Source organism: Prionailurus viverrinus, chromosome A1 (assembly GCF_022837055.1).
Source record: "Prionailurus viverrinus isolate Anna chromosome A1, UM_Priviv_1.0, whole genome shotgun sequence".
Classification (NCBI taxonomy): domain Eukaryota; kingdom Metazoa; phylum Chordata; class Mammalia; order Carnivora; family Felidae; genus Prionailurus; species Prionailurus viverrinus.
Window position 1 is genome coordinate 175167949 of NC_062561.1, and position 18727 is coordinate 175186675.

At 41.3% G+C, this 18727-nt stretch overlaps 1 protein-coding gene across 1 annotated transcript in view; it reads left to right on the top strand.

The window, feature by feature from the left end:
* THOC3 (THO complex subunit 3) overlaps positions 1–18727 on the top strand; it is a 190342-nt gene that overhangs the window by 46126 nt on the left and 125489 nt on the right. The window contains exon 3 of the mRNA XM_047870910.1: positions 17775–18048. Within this exon, the coding sequence (XP_047726866.1) occupies positions 17941–18048 (108 nt within the window). The 5' untranslated portion in view covers positions 17775–17940. The remainder of the gene's footprint in view (positions 1–17774; positions 18049–18727) is intronic.

Consider the following 18727-nt stretch of genomic DNA (forward strand, 5'->3'; position numbering starts at 1 on the left):
TGGTGCTTTGTTAGCAAATGCAGAGGCCATAGACCCTATGACTATGATAACTGTGCAGCCTATTTCATTTCTTATTCCCCTGGGCTACATTTTCATTATCTTGAGCAAAGAAAGCATGTTGGTGTTTTCCCCAATAATCTTTATGCGCTCTGTCTTTCTGCAGACTTAATTTTGTTGGTGGTTTCATGGGTTTGGTTCAGACAGTACCTCTATATGGATCTTCTATTTTCTTCTTTTGGATATGTTATAAGCAAAAGTAGCAAACTTTGCTCCTTATAATTTAAACAAAAAGAAATTCATCTCCTTTGACTAAAGGAGCAATTGTAATAGGAAAATTATTAATACATCAGTGAAGAAAGCCTCAGCTTGTGGCTGCCTCAGCTGACTGTCAAGGTCATGGTCCACTACCCTCTTTCTTTAGCTACACAGTCCTCGATGGCTTGATATCCAGCCCTAGAGAGTGGCCAAGAGAGTTTGGAGCTTGAGGCTCTGCCAGAGAAATGACACACAGTAACTCTATGGTTTGGTCATTTCTCTAGTTTCTTAACGATCACATCTGGCTATCTACTGATTGGCCAGTCTAGGCATATCCTATAGTTTCTCCTCTAAATGCTAGTAAGCTGGGAAAGGTGGCATTTTGTTTTGTTTTGTTTTGGTTTTGGTTGTTCCTAGTCTTTTGCTGAGTCCCAAGTAACTTTGTAGCCTATGACCCAGGGAAGGATGAACCTATTTTTCATGCCAAACATCAAGTGTGAGATATATGTGTGTGCCTTGTGGATTATTTCCCTCATGCTAACCTGTGTGGGGATGAGGGTGAGTACTGGGATCCTGGCAGAGGGCCTTGTGTGAGCAATTGGGAGAATTGGGAGTCCTAGCCAGAGGCAGTTCCATCCAATGAACCCAAAGCAGTTAGTTCCAAGGAAAGCAGGTTAAGCTCTCCTCAGTAGGAGAGTGCAGTGTGTAATACCGGAAGAGGAATCAGGAGAGGTCAGTTCTGGGAGGTCCCAGAGGAGTGTGTGTGCCTGGGTGCATGTGTGTGTGCCTCTGTGTGTGTGTGTGTGCCTCTGTGTGTGTGTGTGTGTGTGTGTGTGTGTGTGTGATGAGCTGGTTGGGATGTGATGTGTCAGTGGTCTTTCAGTTTAGAGTGACCAGGAATGGGGTAGATATACCCTTACTCCCTTTCCTATGTCAAAGATGTATTCTATTCCCTAAAGATTTTAATCACAAAAGGGACCACCAAATGTCTACCTTCTTTGGAAGGGAAAAAGCCCATAAACAAAATTACAAGGTAAGTCCCATCTTTCAGAAGGAGAGTAGAGATCATACACCTAGAAGTGCCTTGCACACTCAGAAATACCTACATATAGGTAAGTACTGCCTTCTTTTCTCCCTGTGACACTGCAGGGCAGTGAAAAGAAGGCTGGCTTCCTGGGTGAGCAGAAGGGGATTTGAATCCCGGCTCCAGCAGAGATTGATGTGAACCCACTTTCCTCTTCTCCTTGGGTTGTTTGGAGAGTTAAAGGACATAACCTATTTGTAAAGCGTCTAGCATAGCAGCTGGCGCACGGGGGATTCTTAGCACATCCCTTCCCCTTGAGGAAGGGCAGCTTCTGATGAGAACACAGAGGCTGTCCGCAGAGACATGTCCGCAGACTGTCCACTTTCTCGGCTCTGTCTCAGACTGTCCACGGTCAGAGCTGTGCAGGCCATGTTTGTCATTCCAGAAGTAGGTGCTGTGAGGAGAGGAGACTTCTCTGTCACACCTCGGCGTGGCGGGAGGTTCAGAGGAGAAATAGTACATCTGCTTACTGTTGCAGTCTGTTTGGGTCTGCGATGGATATGTGTGCATGTGAACAGGTGGAGCATACGTCAGAAGTGTGCACACCAGTGGGGGAAGAAAGAGTAGCTGAGATGGCTGGGAAAGGATTGGATGGAGAGGAGGTGGGCTTAGAGCAAGCGTTGATCAGAGAGGGTGTGACTCTGGGGGTGAGGACATGTGAGAAGGGGTGCTGCAGCTTGGGGCAAAGTGGAGGCAGTGGCAGTGTCTTGGGACGTGGAGAAGATTGTCAGGTGGAAAATGAGGTGGGGCTGGAGAGAAAAGAGAGAGAGGGTGTCGGGCTCTGGCGATGTCAGTTGGTACTGGTTAAGGGTATGCCCTGGTGAGTAGGGCAGACCTGGAGAGGCCTGGGTTCAAATCATTCTGGAAGAATCTGGCCAATTACTTCACCTCCCCAATTTTGGTTATCCTTAAAATGTACATAATAACAGTGTAACTTATGAATACTGTCAAATGCCTGGCACATTGTAGATGGTCAGTAAATAGCAGCTATTGTTTTGTAGATGTGAATGTTATATCTGTGGGCAATGTAAACCTTCCTCCCTTATGAGGCTTATCCTGTCCCTGGGCTAATCACATTGCATGCAAAAGGGAGGATTATAGGATTATAAAGAAGGCAGTATAGGCCTTAAAAAAAGGAAGTGAGAACTGGACAAAGGAATAATTAACACTTACTTTCTAGTGCCCATTTATAGACCAAAGACTCATTGTTAGCATTTAAGGACACTAAATTTAAAACTATTCAAAGTTACAAATTTACTACAGTTTCCATGTTTGATTTTTGCTCAGATGGGGCCACAAGCTGTTGAACTTCAAGACATCTATCACCTCAGTCTTTCACCCCTTACAAGAAGCAGGCAGAGTATGAAAATATGTCTTCCCAACCAGCAGTATCATAGTAACAAAGTCCCTGGGTACAATTTACCCAGCTGAAGCTTCACCAAGTCCCTCTTCTGGTAATTAATTACTCTTGAGAGGCGTTGTATCTAAAGGGAAGAGTTGTCCCTGGAGCTACCTTGGGTTGGCCAAGAACGAGTTACTAAACTCACCTTGTTTCTTTTTACCTTCTTGGTATGGGTACTAGAATGTAGGTCAGGCAATGGCACAGATATACAAGGAATCTGTCAAAACATCTCAGAATGTCCTTGAGGACCAAAGGAAATCTGGGCTAGGCACAAGCCCACTTGTACCTGGTCATCAACTATACAAAGAGTGGGGATTAAAGTCAATTTGGAAAAAAGTTTCTCTCTTGAAATGAGATAGCAGCATGGAGTTCAGGTAGAAGATGATCAGGCCTATGATTATTGAACATTTATGACAGACTGTATCTCCACAATGCTTTGTTCAACACGTAGTAGAGCTCCTGCCCTCTTACCCTCTTTGTAGAAAGGAATCTTTGTTGGATTGACCAAACATCTGAGCTCCCTTTGAGTGCTGAGCATTGTATAAGAGACAAAGGGGAAAATCAGACCCTGTACTCTGGACCCATTTTACAAATGAGAGCTGAGGTTCAGGGAAGTTGGAGAACTTACTCAGGGTCACCTGGTCAGTACATTAGTTTGAAGCCCTCCCCATGGGTCCCAAATTCCAACTGTTTAGGTTCAGTCCAATCTAGATGTCGCTTATGAACCACAGATATAAAGATACAGATATAAAGATACACAGATATAAAGGCTTGGGACTCTTAGAAGATTGTCAACCATCAACACTGGGATTCATCTGGTTCTGGCAAAGCTGTCATGATGGGCAGAAACCAGACAAAAGGTTTGGCTTGGTGAACCAAAGGGAAATAACATATGAGGGGCAAGGAGGTTTATCCAGCTAGCCACTCAACACCCTTTGGCAGTCCTGGGCTGAGCACTGAGGGTACATATGTGAAGATCAGCCAGTTTCTGTGCTCAGGAACCCACAGCCTGGTGTGGAGATGGTGACAATTCAGTGTGAGAGTGGTTTGTAGAAGAGTAACTCATGGCACAAAAACAGACACTCAGATCAATGGAACAGAATAGAGAACCCAGAAATGGACCCACAAACGTATGGCCAACGAATCTTTGACAAAGCAAGAAATAATATCCAATGGAAGAAAGACAGTCTCTTCAGCAAGTGGTGCTGGGGAAACTGGACAGAAACATGCAGAAAGATGAACTTGGACCACTTTCTTACACCATACACAAAAATAAACTCAAAATGGATGAAAGAACTAAATGTAAGACAGGAAGCCATCAAAATCCTCAAGGAGAAAGCAGGCAAAAACCTCTTTGATGTTGGCTAGAGCAACTTCTCTTTTTTTTTTTTCTTTTTTCTTTTTCATTTCTTTTTTTTTTCTTTTTTTTTTTTTTTAATTTTTTTTTCAACGTTTATTTATTTTTTTTTTTTGGGACAGAGAGAGACAGAGCATGAACGGGGGAGGGGCAGAGAGAGAGGGAGACACAGAATCGGAAACAGGCTCCAAGCTCTGAGCCAACAGCCCAGAGCCTGATGCGGGGCTCGAAATCACGGACCGCGAGATTGTGACCTGGCTGAAGTCGGACGCTTAACCGACTGCGCCACCCAGGCGCCCCCAGAGCAACTTCTTATTCAACACGTCTCCAGAGGCAAGGGAAACAAAAGCAAAAATGAACTATTGGGACCTCATCAAAATAAAAAAGCTTCTGTACAGTGAAGGAAACAATCAGCAAAACTAAAAGGCAACCGATGGAATGGGAGAAGATATTTGCAAAGGGTTAGCATCCAAAATCTATAAAGAACTTCTCAAACTCAACACCCCCCAAAAAAAAATCCAGTGAAGAAATGGGCAAAAGACATGAATAGACACTTCTCCAAAGAAGACATCCAGATGGCCAAGTGACACATGAAAAAATGCTCAATATCACTCATCATCAGGGAGATACAAATCAAAACCACATGAGATACCACCTCACACCTGTCAGAATGGCTAACATTAACAACTCAGGAAACAACAGATGTTGGCGAGGATGCAGAGAAAGAGGGCTCTTTTGCACTGCTGGTGGGAATGCAAACTGGTACAGCCACTCTGGAAAACAGTTTGGAGGTTCCTCAAAAAATTAATTACCCTATGACCCAGCAATTGAACTACTGGGTATTTATCCAAGGGATACAGTTATATTGTTTCGAAGGGGCACATGCACCCCAATGTTTATAGCACCATTGTCAACAATAGCCAAAGTATGGAAAGAGCCCAAATGTCCATTGATGGATAAATGGATAAAGATGTGGTGTATATATACAGTGGAGTATTACTTGGCAATCAAAAAGAATGAAATCTTACCATGTACAACTATGTGGATGGAACTAGAGGGTATTATGCTAAGCGAAATTAGTCAGAGAAAGACAAATATCATATGACTTCACTCAGAGGAAGACTTTAAGATACAAAACAGATGAACATGAGGGAAGGGAAGCAAAAATAATATAAAAACAGGGAGGGGGACAAAACATAAGAGACTCTTAAATATGGAGAACAAACGGGGGGTTACTGGAGGGGTAGTGGGAGGGGGAATGGGCTAAATGGGTAAGGGGCATTAAGGAATCTACTCCTGAAATCATTGTTGCACTATATGCTAACTAACTGGGATGTAAATTAAAAAATAAATAAATTATTAAAAAATAAAATAAAATAAAAATGGTGGACCACTGGCGGGGGGCGGAGGGAAGAAGAGTAACTCAGATCATGTCTCTCCCCTGCTAAAAACACTACAGAGGCTTCCCTTTGAACTTTTTTCCAGATCTGGTCTTTTTAAACCATGTCCTTCTTGGCATTCACATCTTAATTCGGAAGGCACTCCCTTTCTTTTTTTTTTTAAACAACAGTTTGGGGGCACCTGGGTGGCTCAGTCAGTTGAGTGTCTGACTTCAGCTCAGGTCATGATCTCATGGTTAGTGAGTTCGAGCCCCACATTGGGCGCTGCACTGACAGTGAGGAGCCTGCTTGGGACTCTCTCTCCCTCTCTCTCTGCTTCTCCCCTACTCACGCTCTCAAAATAAATAACAAATAAGCCTAAAAGAAACCCTCCAAAACAAGTTTTATTATGTACATACTGTGATAGGCTGAATGATGGCTTTCAAAGATGTGTACATCCTAATCCATGGAACCTGTGAATATGTTATCTTACCTGATAAAAACAAATTTGGATATATGAGTAAATGAGGCATTGGAGATGGAAAGATTATCCTGTAATATCCTGTGAGCCAGGTGTAATAACAAGGGTCTTTCTAAAAGGGGGACAAATGGATGAGAAAGAGAAAAGGGAAGTATAACATTTGAACCTTTGAGGTTTAAATGATACAAATGGAAGATATAGGAAGAGGCCAATTGCCAAGGAATGCAGGTAGGCTCAATAAGCTGGAAGAGCAAGGAAACAGATTCCTCCCTGGGCTTCCAGAAGGGACACATCCCTGCCAACACCTTGATTTTAGACTTTTGGCCTCCAGACTATAAAAGAATAAATTGGTGTTTGAAACCACTAAGTTGTCATTTGTTTCAGCAGCAATAGGAAAGTAATACACATGCAGTACAATTTGGTGGATTTTTGTATATTCACAGAGCTATACAATTTATCATCACAATCAATTTTAGAACATTTTGTCACCTTCTTCCTCCAAAAACTCCAGCCATTAGTGGTCACTCCTCTTTTCCACTTGTAGGTACCCATGTGGCATTAAATAAGTTCCCTAACTCATGTGAGCCTCTGTTTCTTAATCTGTAGGGGGGATACTGCCCACTTCAAAAGATGTAAGAGTTCAATGAGATAATGTAGTGCTCAGCACAGTGCCTGAAGTCAGCATTCACTAGGCTGTTTATTATTTTTATTAAAATCAGTGAGGAGGCTGTTGCAGAAGTGCCAGGGAGAGGCGAAGGAGAGGCTGAACGAGGCCAGTGGCTGAGTGATGGAGAGGAGGGGATCTGGTTTCTCTGGGAAGCCCCAGGCCCTGTGATCCTCTCTCATCAGAGTCTGGTTTCACCTCCTTTCTTCACTGGGAACTTGGTTTAAATCCGCGGGCTGGTCCCTTTCTGGCCACTAGAGGGCAGTGGAGGCAAGGCCGCGCAGAGGTTAGGTGGGCGTCCTGAAGATTGGCGCTGGTCTGTGCATTCAGCCTTTCTTCGTGCTCTGAAGCCTAATTGTGTATTTGCATTGTACTCTCCTCTCCCTCGTTGCTCTGTGTAGCTGATGGCATTTTTTCAAACACTGCATTGGTGGGCACCTCTGAGTTCTTGTTCCATCTGTGGCCTGGGATTAGTCATGGCTCAAGCCTCTCGCTTTCTGGCAGCTGTATTTATTTCTGAAGGGCACAAGTAGCTGCAGAACATGGTGGCCTGGGCTGTGCAGCTCAGGAGAGCCTAGGACAAACCTCAGTTTTTCTTTTGCCAGTTCAAAACATGGGGACTATTCCATCTTGCATTCCTCCCCTGCCCCCCAGGCCATATCAGTACCACCCAAATCGCATGGACTGAGGTGGCAGGTGGTGGAGTGTGGTGGGTATGATTCCTCAAAGGAAATTCAGATGATTTCACTAGAGGAAGGAAGAGTGGATGTTTAGGCAAAATCCACAGATGTCGACTACAGCTACTATGTGGGAAGAGAATAATCCACTGGCTAAGAGCCCTGGCCTGGGACTCCAGTTCCCTGTGAGAGAATCCCAGTTTCACCATTCACAAGTTGTGTGACCATGGCCGGCTCACTCACCTGTCAGTCTGCCTCTCAGTGTCCCATCTACAAAGCGGGAGTGATGGATCAACATTGTAGGCCTGAATCAGTGGGAAAGCACATTGTAGAGGGATCAGGCAAGCTCCAGAGGGTGTCCCTGCAGTGTGGCGTGGCATGAAGTCTGAAGTCTCCGCGTTGTTACCTGACCAGTTCCAGGGCAGCTGTCCAACAGACAGGCAGCCAAAGTCCTCTGGGTTCAAGTTCTCAATCTGCCACTTACTGGCTACGCGCTTTCCTCCTCCATGAGTGAGGATCATCGTTCCTGCCTCCCAGGGTCGTTGGGAGAAGTGATGAGGTGACGTACAGACAGTGCCTGGCACTGTAGCAGTCTGTAACTAATGATAGTCATGTTCTCAGCACAATTACTACTCCAGAGCATGTTAGGAGTCCAGGTGCGACTCTGGCAGGACAGGCCACGTGCTCTGTGAACAAACAACCATCCTTCTGGATAGAGTGCATTTGGCTATCAGCCGGGGCCTTGGGAGGCTTTGTGTAGCCTGGCCCTTCCCTCCTTCCTTTCAGCTTGAGGAGGGTACACCCTCACAGAGGTTCATGTTTCACTCTTAATTACCCCTCGGGCTCTACTATCAGCCTTTCATTTCCACTCCCAGTCAGACAGGTTGAATAGAATCTCATCCGGAGTGTGTTAACTTTTCTCCCCATCGTTGGCAGAGATCTGGAATCGGCTCTGCATTAGGACAAGCTGTAAATAAACACATATTCGCTTAAATGTGGCTCCTGCTCCTATCCTCACAGCCTTATCTTAGATTTGGGCAGCTTTAAGTCATGGAACACAGAGTGTTTGGAAAAGACCTTAGAAATCATTGAATCCAGTCTACCCATTTTACAGAAGAGTAAATTGAAGGTATTTAGTTAAGTCACCCATGTTTACATAGACAACTTGAGGTTACAGATAAAGATGGAAATGAGGTCTTTTACTCTTAGTCCAAAACTTTCCATAGTAACCCAGTACTGCAGTCAGTCATTCACTCATTCCTTCAAAAAAATGCGTACCGAGCATCTCCCTACCTATACCTTGTCCTTTTGTGGGCATTGGAAAAACAGATAAACAAGGAATGATTTGCCCTTGAAGTGCTTATGAACTCTTTGTCCATTGGTCCATCTATCCATCTAATGCGTGTGTCTCTTCATTCATCCATTTCTCTGTGTATCCATTTACCTTTCTCCTGTCCATCTTTTCATCCATCCCTTAATCTTCATCCTTTTGTACATTTGTTTTTGTCCATTTATCTCACCATAGATTGTCCACCACATTTATTTATCTTTCTTTCTGTCTGTTTTCTTGCCCACCTGTCATCTGTTCCTGTTTCCATCCAGTCTACTTCTCTTTTGATCCACCCATTGGTCTCTTCATCTATCCAGAATTTCTTGAGTGTCTATATGGCTCCAGGTTTTTGGCTGGTGCTAAGGACTGAGAGAAGTAAGAAGCATTTGTATTTGAGTCTTTGTATGAACACATACTTTCTTATCTTTTTATTAAGTACCTTGGAGTAGAATGGCTGGATCATATGGTAGATATTTATTTAGCTTTTTAAGAAACTGCTAAAATCTATTAGGTATTTACCCAAAGGATACAAAAATACAGATTCAAAGGGGTACATGCACCCACGTACAAAGGGTACATGCTGCTACAACGTTTATAGCAGCATTATCAACAATAGCCAAACTATGGAGAGAGCCGAAATGCCCATCAACTGATGAATGGATGTGTGTGTGTGTGTGTGTGTAATGGAATATTACTCAGCCATCAAAAATAACGAAATCTTGCCATTTGCAATGACATGGATGGAGCTAGAGTGTATTATGCTAAGCAAAATAAGTCAATCAGAGAAAGACAAATATCTTATGCTTTCCCTCATATGTCAAATTTAAGAAACAAAACAAATGAACATATGGCATGGGTTGAGGGAGAGAGAAGAAAGGGAAACAAACCATAATAGACTCTTAACAATAGAGAAAAAACTGAGGGTTGATGGAAGGAGGTGTGTGGGAGATGGGCTAGATGGATTATGGGTATTAAGAGGGGCACTTGTTGTAATGAGCAGTGGATTTATGTGTAAGTGATGAATCACTGAAATCTGCTTCTGAAACCAATACTGCACTGTATAGTAATCAATTAAAATTTAAATAAAAAAACTGCTAAAGTATTTTTCAATGAGTTTTTACTCTCTTATATTTCTACTGGTTTCTCCACAGTCTTTTAAACTTTTTTCATGATCATTTATTTTAATTTTATTTGTTCTAATAGCTCTAGTTTTGATTTGTTGTTCCCCTATGACAAATGCTGATGAGCATCTTTGTGTGCTTATTTGCTAGCCGTATATCATTTTGGGAGAGTGTGTGCAAATCTTTTGTCTGCTTAAGAAATTGAATTGTTTTCTTATTGAGTTGTAAGATTTAAATATAAATTCTAGGGGCACCTGGGTGGCTCAGTTGGTTGAGTGTCTGACTCTTGATTTTGGCTCAGGTTGTGATCCCAGGGTTGTGGAATTGAGCCCTGCATCAGGCTGCATGCTGAGCACAGAGCCTGCTTGGGATTCTCTCTCTCTCTCTCTCTCTCTCTCTGCCTCTCCCCTGCTCATGCCTTCATGCTTTCTCAAAATAAATAAATAGAGGCACCTTGGTGGCTCAGGCAGTTAAGCGTCTGTCTCTAGGTCTCGGCTCAGGCCATGATCTCATGGTTTGTGAGTCTGGTCTGAGCTCTGCATCAGGCTCTGCGCTGACAGTGTGGAGACTGGTTGGGGTTCTCTTTCTTCCCCTTTCTGTCTGCCCCTCCCCACTTGTACATGCACTCTCTCCCTCTCTCTCAAGATAAAGAAACTTAAAAATAAATAAACATTCAAAAATAAATATATTGGGGCGCCTGGGTGGCTCAGTCGGTTGAGCAGCTGACTTCGGCTCAGGTCACGATCTCACGGTCCGTGAGTTCGAGCCCCGCGTCGAGCTCTGTGCTGACAGCTCGTAGCCTGGAGCCTGTTTCAGAGCCTGTGTCTCCCTCTCTCTGACCCTCCCCCATTTATACTCTGTCTCTCTCTGTCTCAAAAATAAATAAATGTTTAAAAAAAATTTTTTTAATAAAAAAATAAATATAAATTCTGGATTAAAGTTGTTTATCAGATAAACACTTTGTCAAATTAACATTTTTTCTCCATATGTGGCTTGTCTTTTCATTCTTTTAACAGTGTTCCAAAGAATAGCACATGAATTTTAGTGAAGTCCAACTTATTAAACTTTTCTTTTATGGATCTGTCTTTATCATAAATTTGTGCCTAGCATAAGGTCACAAAGATTTTCTGCTGTTTTTGTTCTGTAAGTCTTATTGTTTCAGGTTTTACCTTTAGGTCTATGAAGGATTTTGAGGTAATGTTTGTATATGGTACAAGGTATAGAGCCAAGCTCATTTATTTGTTCTTTTCTTTACCTCTTCCTTCCTCCCTCCCTTCCTTCCTTTCTTCCTTCCTTCCTCTTTCTGTCTCTCTCTGTCTCTCTCTTTCTCTCTTTCTTTGGCATATGAATATCCAGTTGTTTTAGCATCATTTGTTGAAAATACTGCTTTCTCTGGGGTGCCTGGGTGGCTCAATCGCTTAAGCGACTGACTCTTGATTTCGGCTTAGATCATGATCTCACGGTTGTGGGATTGAGCCCTGTGTTGTGCTCCTCCCTGTGCATAGAGCCTGCCTGGGATTCTCTCTCTGCCCCTCCCCCATCTCTTTCTCTCAAAAAGAAAGAAAGAAAGAAAGAAAGAAAGAAAGAAAGAAAGAAAGAAAGAAAAGAAAAGGACTGCTTTCTCTAATGAATTGCCCTTGCACCTTTGTTAAAATCAAATATTCACTCCATTAGCAATGAGTACACACCTAATGCCCACATCTTGTTTTTCTTTTCTTTTCTTTTCCTTTCTTTTATTTTCTTTCCTTTTTTTTTTAATTTGGGGGGGGGGGGTGGAGAGAGGGAATCTTAAGCAGGCTCTATGCTCAGTGCAGAACCTGACACAGGGCTCATTCTATGACCCTGGGATCATGACCTGAGCTGAAATCAAGAGTCAGGCGCTCAGCTGACTGAGTCATCCAACACCCCTAGATCTTGTTTTTCAGTACCATTTGTCAATAAAAAGATCCAGGGCTTCTTGGAGAGGTGGATAATTTTAGGACTGGGGCAGGAAATATGCAAGATGGACCTAGAGCATCTTGTAGCACCAGAAGTGAAGTGCTGAAAAAGGAAAATCCTATGTTGATGGGATTTTGTCAAAAGAACACAGCAGCCAACTCAAGGAGCTCCCGAAGGCCAATTTGCACAATTTGATTAACAGTATGTAAATAAAGTAGTATTGGATTATAATCCAAGGTATAAAACAAATATCCATGAGTCTATAGTGATATAAGTTACTAAATAAATAAATGAGAAGAGAAAAATTTCTTTTGCAAAGCATTTCAAGTAATTTATGTAGATATTCCACCCTTAAGGAAGCGGGGTATAACTGTCCACTCCTCAGGTGTGGGCTGTGTGTAGTGATTTTCTTCTGAAGAGTACAATATAGAAAAGAGGGGAGGGGAAGAATACTTTTACAGTGGAGAAATGTAACAGACACTGTCTCAGGTAATGAAGGTTAACTTCATCAGATAAATCACGTTGATAGTATATAACCTTGGTATAACATAAGCACTTTTTTCCCAGCCTAATGAAAAAAACATCAGACAAATCCCAATTGGGGGATATTCTACAAAATACTTGTCCAGCACTCTTCAAACCTGTCAAGGTCATCAAAAACAAGGCAAGTCTGAGAAACTGTCATAGCTAAGAGGAGCCTAGGGAGACATAACAACTAGATGTAATTTGGAACAGAAGAAGATGTTAGTTAAAACTAAGGAAATTTGAGTAAATGATGGACTTTAGTTAATAACAATATATCAACATTAGTTCACTAAATATAACAAATGTATTATATTAATATAGGATGTTAATAATAGGGGAAACTTGATGAGAGACATATAGGAACTTTATGTGCTATCTTCTCAATTTTTCTATAAATATAAAACTATTCTAATAAATGAAATCTATATTGTAAAAATCCATGTGTGTGTGTGTCGAATATGTGTGTGTGTGTATGTGTATGTGTGTATATATATGTATGTATATATATATGTATATATACATATATATATATACATATATGTATTGCATCATTGATCTATTTGCTTTTTTTATGCCAACATTAGACTATTTTGGTTGTTAAAACTTTGTAACAAATCTTGAAATCAGGTAGTAGTAGCTTTCCAATTTTGTTCTTTTTTTCAAAGTTGTTTTGGCTATTCTAGTTTTTTTTCCATTTCACATGAACTTTAGAATCAGTTTGTCAATTAAAACAAATGCCTGCCGCATCTTGATTGGTATTACATTGATCAAACTGGGGAGAATTGACTTCTTATCAATATTGGGTTTTTCAAGCCATGGGCTAGCTCTCCATTTATTTACATCATCTGTAATTTTTTTCTCAGCTATATTTTGTAGTTTTTAGCTTACAGATCTTTCACAGCTTTTGTCGGATTTAACCCTAAGTATTTCATATTTTCCAATGCTATATGTAAAGAGTGTTTTTATTTTAATTTCTGGTTGCTCATTTCTAATATATAGAAATGCAACTGAGTTTTGCATACTGATCTTTATAATAGGAGAGACAGACTGGTCATAGAGATGCTTAGAGAGGAAGGCCATGTGAAGGTGGGGGGAGGTTGGGGTTATGCTGCCATGAGCCAAGGGACACCAGACATTGGGAGAGGCAAGGAAAATTTCTCTCCTGGAGACTTTGTAGGGAATGTGGTCCTGCTGACATCTTGATTTTCTTGTGTTTTTAATTTAAAATTTAAAATTTTAATTCCAATATCATTAACATACAGTGTTATATTAGTTTCTGGTGTGCAATTAGAATGATTCAACTATTCTATACATTACTCAGGGCTCATCATAATAAGTGTACTCTTAATCCCCTTCACCTCTTTCACCCATCCTCCCACCCACCTCCCCTCTGGTAACCATCAGTTTATTCTCTAGAGGTAAGAGTCTGTTTTTTGTCTCTTTTTTTCTTTGTTTTGTATCTTAAATTACACCTATAAGTGAAATCATATGGTATTTGTCTTTCTCTGATTTTTTTGCTTGTACTCTCTAGATCCATCCATGTTGTTGCAAATGGCAAGATTTCATTCTTTTTTATGGCTGAAAAATATTCCATTGTGTGTGTGTGTATACAATGGAATATTATTAGATACAGACACAGATACAGATATTATATAGATATAGACGTAGATATATATACCATATCTTCTTTATCCATTCATCTATTAATGGACACTTGGGGGCTTCCATAACTTGTCTTTTGTAAATAATAGTGCAATAAATATAGAGGTGCATATATCTTTTCAAATTAGTGTTTTTGTGTTCTCTGGGTAAATATCCACTAGTGGAATTGCTGGAAAATAAGGCCTATTTTCAATTTTTTGAGGAATCTTCATACTGGTTTTCACAGTGGCTGCACCAGTTTGCATTCCCATGAACTTTGCATGAGGGTTCCTCTTTCTCCACATCCTCTCCACTTGATGTTTCTTGTGTTTTTGATTTTAGCTGTTCTGACAGGTGTGAGGTGATTTCTCATTGTAGTTTTGATTTGCATTTCCCTGATGATGAGTGATGTTGAGCATCTTTTCATGTGTCCATTGGCCATCTGGATGTCTTCTTTGGAGCAATGTCTGTTTATGTTTTGCCCATTTTTAAATTAGATTATTTGTTTTTTGGGTGTTGGGTTGTATAAGTTCTTTATATATTTTGGATACTAACCCTTTTTTGGATGTGTCATTTGCAAATATCTTCTCTCATTCAGTAGATTGTTTTTTAATTTTGTTGATTGCTTTCTTTGCTGTGCAGAAGCTTTTTATTTTGATGCAGTCCCAAGAGTTTATTTTTGCTTTTGTTTCCCTTGTCTTAGGAGACATATCTAGAAAAAAGTTGCTGTGGCTGATGTCAGAGAACTTACTGCCTATGTTCTCTTCTAGGATTTTTATGGCTTCAGGTGTCACATTTAGGTACTTAATCCATTTTGAGTTTATTTTTGTGTGTGGTGTAAGGAAGTGGTCCAGTTTCATTCTTTTGCATGTAGCTGTACAGTTTTCCCAACATCATTTGTTGAAGAGACTGTCTTTTTCCCATTGAATACTCTTTTCTGCTTTGTTGAATATTAACTGACCATATAATTGTGGGTTTATTTCTGGGCTCTCAATTCTGTTCCATTGATCTATGTGTCTATTTTTGTGCCAGTACCATACAGTTTTGGTTGCTATAGCTTTGTAGTATATCTTGAAATCTGAGATTTTGATACCTCCAGTTTTGTTTTCAAGATTGCTTTGGCTATTCAGGGTCTTTTCTGATTCCATACACATTTTAGGTTTGTTTTTTTTTTCTAGTTCTGTGAAAAATACTGTTGGTATTTTGATAGCTTTGGGTAGTATGGACTTTTTAACAATATTTGTTCTTCCAACCCATGAGCATGGAATGTCTTTCCGTTTGTTTGCACCATCTTCAATTTCTTTCACCAATGTTTTGTAGTTTTCAAAGTACAGATCTTTTACCTCCTTGGTTAAGTTTACTCCTAGGTATCTTATCATTTTGGGTGCAGTTGTAAATGAGATTGTTTTCTTAATTTCTCTTTCCACTACTTCATTATTAGTTTATAGAAATGCAATGGATTTCTGTATATTGATTTTGTATCCTGCAACTTTACTAAATTCATTGATCAGTTCTAGTAGTTTTTTGGTGGAGTCTTTAGGGTTTTCTTTATATAGTGTGGCTGACATCTTGATTTTGAACTTCTGACTCTAGAATGGTGAGATAATAAATTTGTTGTATTAAGCCACAAAGTTTGTGGTAATTTGTTATGGAAGATCTCAGAAACTAATGCATGGGCCCTAGATATTGTCATGAAGCACAGCTTGAAGAGGCCCCAAGATCACCTTCCTCAGAGAGGGCCATATCATGTCTGACAATATTCATGAAGATACTGACTTGATGCTCAAAGATAAACCCTAAACACACTTCTTATGGGGATGGCCCTGGGACTGTCAGCTACCACAAAGAGGGGGGCCTGGGTATAGTTGTGCATGCGTGCGTGTGTGTGTGTGTGTGTGTGTGTGTGTGTGTGTCGGTGGGGTGGCTATCATGATGAAAATGATGAATATTCTCATTCCTCCTATTTCTAGTTCATTCTGATTTCCTTCAGTCATTTTCCTTGTTTCCCACTCACTGCACTACTCTTTTCCTCATATTGACCACCATTGACATCCGGGTCATCCTTTTGCTTTCAGATGGAACATTTTTTTTTTAATATATGAAATTTATCGTCAAATTGGTTTCCATACAACACCCAGTGCTCATCCCAACAGGTGCCCTCCTCAATACCCATCACCCACTCTCCCCTCCCTCCCACCCCCCATCAACCCTCAGTTTGTTCTGTTTTTAACAGTCTCTTATGTTTTGGCTCAGATGGAACATTTTATAGAAGGTAAATATAAAACAGAGAGATCTCATTATGAGTTGAATATTTGTTCCAAGATATATTAACATTGCAGACACTAAAGATCCTTAAGTAGCAAATACCCTTTTACTGTGTTTTGTTCTGATCATCTAGGATTTTACCATAGCAGTACTCTAAAAATGTACTATGACAAAGCCCACTCGGCTCTGTGTGACACTTAATACTTTTTTAAAAGTGCAAAAAAGTCACTGTTTTTAGGGTGGGAAGTGGGAAGAGCTGGCTCAAGACTAGAGTCAACACTCATGCTTCTAGCTCTGAATCCAGTTTCACCCCAGTCCAGGAGGGCAAACTGAATGTTACTTGAAGATTATATAGAGACTTGCAAGCTTGTATAGAGAATCTTTTTCTTCCCTTCCAAGCTTTGATAAGATCTTTCTTCCCTTTTCTTTGTCATTCATCTGTCAGAGGGTAGAAGAATAAAGAAAGCTGCTTTACTACCCCACCCCTGGACATCCATAGTGTTCAGGTGTCAGAAGCCAAGGTCACTGCATACATGTTCCTACTTATGCCCTTTTACACAGAGCTGTCACTTATCATTTGGGACAGAGAGATGAACCAGTCCCCCAGCAGCCTCCTTGACAATTCCCCCGCCGTCACACACGCTTCAGTTCTGTGTTCAGTAATGCTCTAGAATATGGAAAAGGGTAGAAGGACAAGGAGTTGACTGCTCCACGTTTTTACTGCCCATCTATTCAGCTTTCATTAAAGGGGAAGGACTATTAGGTGTGGATGTCAACTAGTCTCACACCAAGAGATATAGGAACGTAAATGTCTCCTAACCCTTCTGAATTTAGGGTGAGCCATTCTAAACTTCTATTTCTTACTTTTGTGATATATGAGGCTGGTTATCTCCTACTGTCCCTGGAGGTTAAGTGGAGAATTTATTGCTCTATTATATCTGTATAACCCCACCCACCCTACGGTTTACCCTCGAGTTGTATAAAGTGAAGATACTGAGGGGCACCTGGATGGCTCAGTTGGTTGAGCATCTGATTTCAGCTCAGGTCATGATCTTGCAATTTGTGAGTTCAAGCCCCACATCGGGCTTGCTCCTGTCAGCCGAAGAGCCCACTTTGGATCCTCTCTCCCCCCTTCTCTCTTCCCCTGCCCTGCTTTCATGCTTTCTTTCTCAAAAATAAATATAACATTAAAAAAAATCAAGTGAAAATATTGAGGGGGTAGGACTGCTTGAGCCAGATCCTGGGATTGGGTCTTCATTTGATCTTGTCACTTTTGAAGGCTCCTGAAAATATGCATAGGGACATTTTTTTCCCTTTCTAATGAAAGGATTAGGAAAAATAATGAACTTAATATTTGGACATGTGACCAGGTACAAATGGAGGAAGCCAGAATTGTGGTGACTTTGTAGTGCTATTATTACTCTCCCTCCATGGCCTGGGACACAGTTTAGAAGGTGAAGCAGGCAATCAGTAGGCACTGAAGTTAATCTTTTCCTTTTTCTAGTCCAAGCTACTGATAATCTATAAACCTTGATCTCAAATGTGACATGGACTAAACACATACCATGCTCCTATGAGAAGGAATAAATCTGTTTGGAAAGTAAAATATACTCTTTGGAGAATATATTAACAGGAGTGCTATTTTTTCTCTACAGGGAATGAAAGATTTCTGAAATTCTCTACCTAGGAGGAGTTAGAGGAAGACTTTCTGGCTAAGTAGAAGAAGCACACCCACTAAGAGAGAACCCAGTGCAGTGACCAGCACAGCTTGTGGAACCTGACACCCTTGACTCCTGGGAACGTGGAAGGAGTTGCTGCTCTATGAATTCCATCATTTTCTCAGGGTGTCTGTCTTTTTCTCCTAACTGCCTGCTTCTACTTAGAAAATTCAAGCCTTCAGATGCTGTTGCACTTATCACTTTGCTCAAGGTAGGAGGTTCTGTAATCACGGGAATGTCCAGCTGTGGGCTCTGCCTGGGTCTGGGGTTCCTCCTTATTCTGACTTTCCTTCTGTGCATGAAACACGTCCTAAACCATAGTCTCCCCTCTGGCATCAGGCCCTTGGCGGTATCCTCACACCCATGAAGCCTATTCTGGTTTGAAAAGGTCCTGGGCTCTCCACAAAGGCTAACACCAATGTGACTTTTTTTTTTTAATTTTTTTTAACGTTTATTTATTTTTGAGGCAGAGAGAGACAGAGCATGACCAGGGGAGGGGCAGAGAGAGAGGGAGACACAGAATTGGAAGCAGGCTCCAGGCTCTGAGCCATCAGCCCAGAGCCCGACGCGGGGCTCGAACTCTCGGACCGCGAGATCGTGACCTGAGCTGAAGTCGGACGCCCAACCGACTGAGCCACCCAGGCGCCCCCAATGTGACTTTTATCAGAGGACCTTGCTGACATTTGCCTTTTGCCTTGAACTGAAGCCTCTGAAGCAAACGACTCCTTATTTGTCTGAACTTAGTTTTATGAAGAGCCTGTCCCTTCTGTTCCAGGACCTGAGGTGTTCTTGCTTCAAAGGTCTCTGCTAATCTTCTGTCCTGAGCAGGTTGCTCTTTCCCTGGTGTAGAAGGTCTCTAATCCTGCATTTTCTTATAGATTTTCTCCTGA